The 3,072-nt window shown below is 37.5% G+C and overlaps 1 protein-coding gene across 1 annotated transcript; it reads left to right on the forward strand.

The window, feature by feature from the left end:
• Positions 1–403: 403 nt before the first annotated feature.
• Positions 404–2,776, forward strand: JH06_5180 (hypothetical protein; the record flags this gene model as incomplete). The annotated part of the gene is made up of 1 exon (XM_014669394.1): positions 404–2,776. The coding sequence occupies one exon, from the start codon at positions 404–406 to the stop codon at positions 2,774–2,776; it is 2,373 nt and encodes a 790-aa protein (XP_014524880.1).
• Positions 2,777–3,072: the final 296 nt, after the last annotated feature.

Here is a 3,072-nt window from a genome sequence, read left to right on the forward strand (position 1 = left end):
GATTTTCCATTTTGCTATTTTGGAAAATCAATCCATTTTGCAAAATCAAGTTGCTAATTTGGAAAATCGACCCCTTTATACCTTTCCATTTTACCATTTGATCTTTGATCAAAATGTTGCAGAGCAACTATGTAAGAGTTTTATGAAATTGACCCGTCACTCCGTCACTCCGTCACTCTTCCCTATGTTTAGGCTAGATTATGTGGATTTGATCTACGATCAAAAGAGTTCATGCTTTGAAGATTGTTTAGGAAGGTGACGGCAGATTTCTTGATGATCCATTTCCCCAAAGTGAAATCAGAAGTATCGAGTGTAAACTGGATAGTCCGTTGAAACTCTACTTAAAGAATTGATTATTATAACTAAACAGTGATTTCTATTTTTCTGTCCTAATATAAACAAAATGTCTTTGACTTCACGCAAATACAAGGAACGGATTGATCCTGAGAAGCTTAAGATGCTTATTAGTATGTTGGATAGTGACGAACTTGATCTTTCTCGATGTGAGAAGAAGCATAACAAGTCCAAAGAGGAAATTCAACAGCAACTCCGTTCATCGTTCCTTACTATTAAGAAGAAATTAAAAGGTGAATATATCAACGTATCATACAGTTATTCTGTGCCTAACTATGGAAGGGTATATGCTAAGAAACCATACTGCTCAATTGGATCACTTCCAAGAGAGATTCGTGGTACATTAGCCCAGGACTACTATGTTGACATCGATATTAACAACTGTCATCCAACATTGCTGGTTCAGCTGTGTGACCGCTACAAGATCAACTGCTCAAAGCTTCGTGATTATGTTAACAACCGGGATGAGTACCTTAGCAAAGTTCAAAATGCTTTTGATGTGGATCGTGATGCTGCCAAAGTTCTGTTTCTGGAATTGATGTATGGTGGAACATTTGAAAGTTGGTGTAAGAACTACAATGTGTGTGCCCAACTTCCACTTTGGTTAAATGAGATGATTAACTGTATCAAAGGCATTTATACTGATATACTGTTCCATTATCCAGATGAGATTAAGTTGTTGGAGGAGAATGGTAAGCCAGAAAAGGAGTACAACAGAGATGCTGCACTTATTTCGTGGATCTTACAAGATACTGAACGACAAATACTGGAAGTAATGATTAACTATCTAGCAAGGTATGGTAAATCAGTCACCAATTGTGTATTGTGCTTTGATGGGTTTATGATGTTGAAAGATAAGTATGATCCAATGTTGCTTCCTAGCATTGAGAATGAAGTATACAAACAGACCAACTTCCGTATCAAACTGTCTACCAAGGGCTTTACCACAATTGACATTCCTGTTGAACATATTACACCAGTATCCTACAAAGCACCACCCACTGACTACTTTGATATTGGTGTGTTTGGGCAATGCAGTTATGTATCTTTCGAAGCAATGAAGGAATACTTTGAGCGGTTTAATTGTTACTGTGAGAAAGGTGATTGTATTGCCAGTTACAATGCGAAGATCCATGAAGTTGAGTTTCTTGAAATAGGAAAGGCAGCCAGAACACGGTTTGCTAACCTTAAGGACCATATCAACACAACTAATGATGGAGATCCAACATCTTTCTTCAATACCTGGGTTAACTGTCCAACACGCAAAACAGCATATGCTATCAATTTCGTTCCGTTTAGTGGTACATTCAGCTTGGATACATGGTACAAAGAAGGTGTGATCAATACTTTCAGAGGATTCAACCCTCTTATTGATAATTATGATCCTTCCCATGAAGCTGAGTTTGATGACTTCTACAACAACTACTTCCTGAAGCTTATTCACAATCTGTCTGAAGAGAATGACGAATTTGCTAAGTGGGTTTTGCAGTTCTTTGCACAAATGATCCAACAACCTGAGAAACGTCCAAGAAGAGCTATATGCTTCATCGGTACTCAAGGTGATGGTAAGAATGCTCTTCTTGATGCTATTAAGTATGTTATCTCCCTCAAACTGTACAACTCATCTAGTAAGCCAGAAGATTATTTTGGTGTTATTGCATCAGCCCATGCTGAGAAGCTTCTTGTGAATTTGGATGAATCAACTCGGAAGGGTTACTATGATCTTGAACCACGCATAAAGGAATTTGTAACAAAGGAGATTATCAATGTTCGCAAGATGTATATGGATGCATTCAGTGTGAATAACTATGCACGACTTGTTAGCACATCAAACAAGACACAAGCCCTACCAATTGATTTTCAGAGTGGCGACCGTCGATTTGTTCTCTTCCATACTACGAATCCGTTCAAGAGTGTGAATAGCAAGGAGTACATTGATTTCTTTAACCACTTCTTCACTGTTATTGAATCAGATTGGTATCCTGCTCATATGTATAAGAAGATGATGTCAATTGACATTGCCGACTGGAATCCATATCTGTCGCTTGATACAAAACAGCTCAAGAAGACACGAGAAATGACCGGTACAACTGTGGATTGGTTCATGGAAAACAGAATTGATGATATTATCAAATATGCTGAGCAAGAATGCGGTAAAGGTGGGCCTATTCAAATTCCTAGCATGAAGTTGTACAATATGTACAAAGATTACTGTTTTGAGAATGGAATTGATAAACCACTTTCCAGTAAGTACTTCAAGGCTGAACTGGATAGTAACATACAATACCAAGGAATGATTGAATGGCATAGATACAATTATGGACGTATGTTTGTATTGGATCTTGGTATGCTTCGTATGTATCGTAACTCACTGAATGAAAACTGTGAGGATGACCCATGTGAGTTTGAAGAGTATAATTGAAGATTAAATGAATGCTATGCATTGAGTATTGTTTGTAACAAATGATCGATCAGATCTGATTATTTACTTTGAGGAAATGGAAATTCTCAACAAATCTGCCGTCACCTTTCCTCCGAAATAGCCCATCTTTTGGCTTGATCATGAGGTGAAAAGTGACGGAGTGACGGGTGACGGGTCAATTTCATAAAACTCTTTCAAAATGGTAAAATGGAAAGGTATAAAGGGGTCGATTTTCCAAATTAGCAACTTGATTTTGCAAAATGGATTGATTTTCCAAAATAGCAAAATGGAAAATC

The sequence above is a fragment of the Blastocystis sp. subtype 4 genome (assembly GCF_000743755.1).
Source record: "Blastocystis sp. subtype 4 strain WR1 chromosome Unknown seqid_0596, whole genome shotgun sequence".
In the NCBI taxonomy this organism is placed as follows: Eukaryota; class Bigyra; order Opalinata; family Blastocystidae; genus Blastocystis; species Blastocystis sp. subtype 4.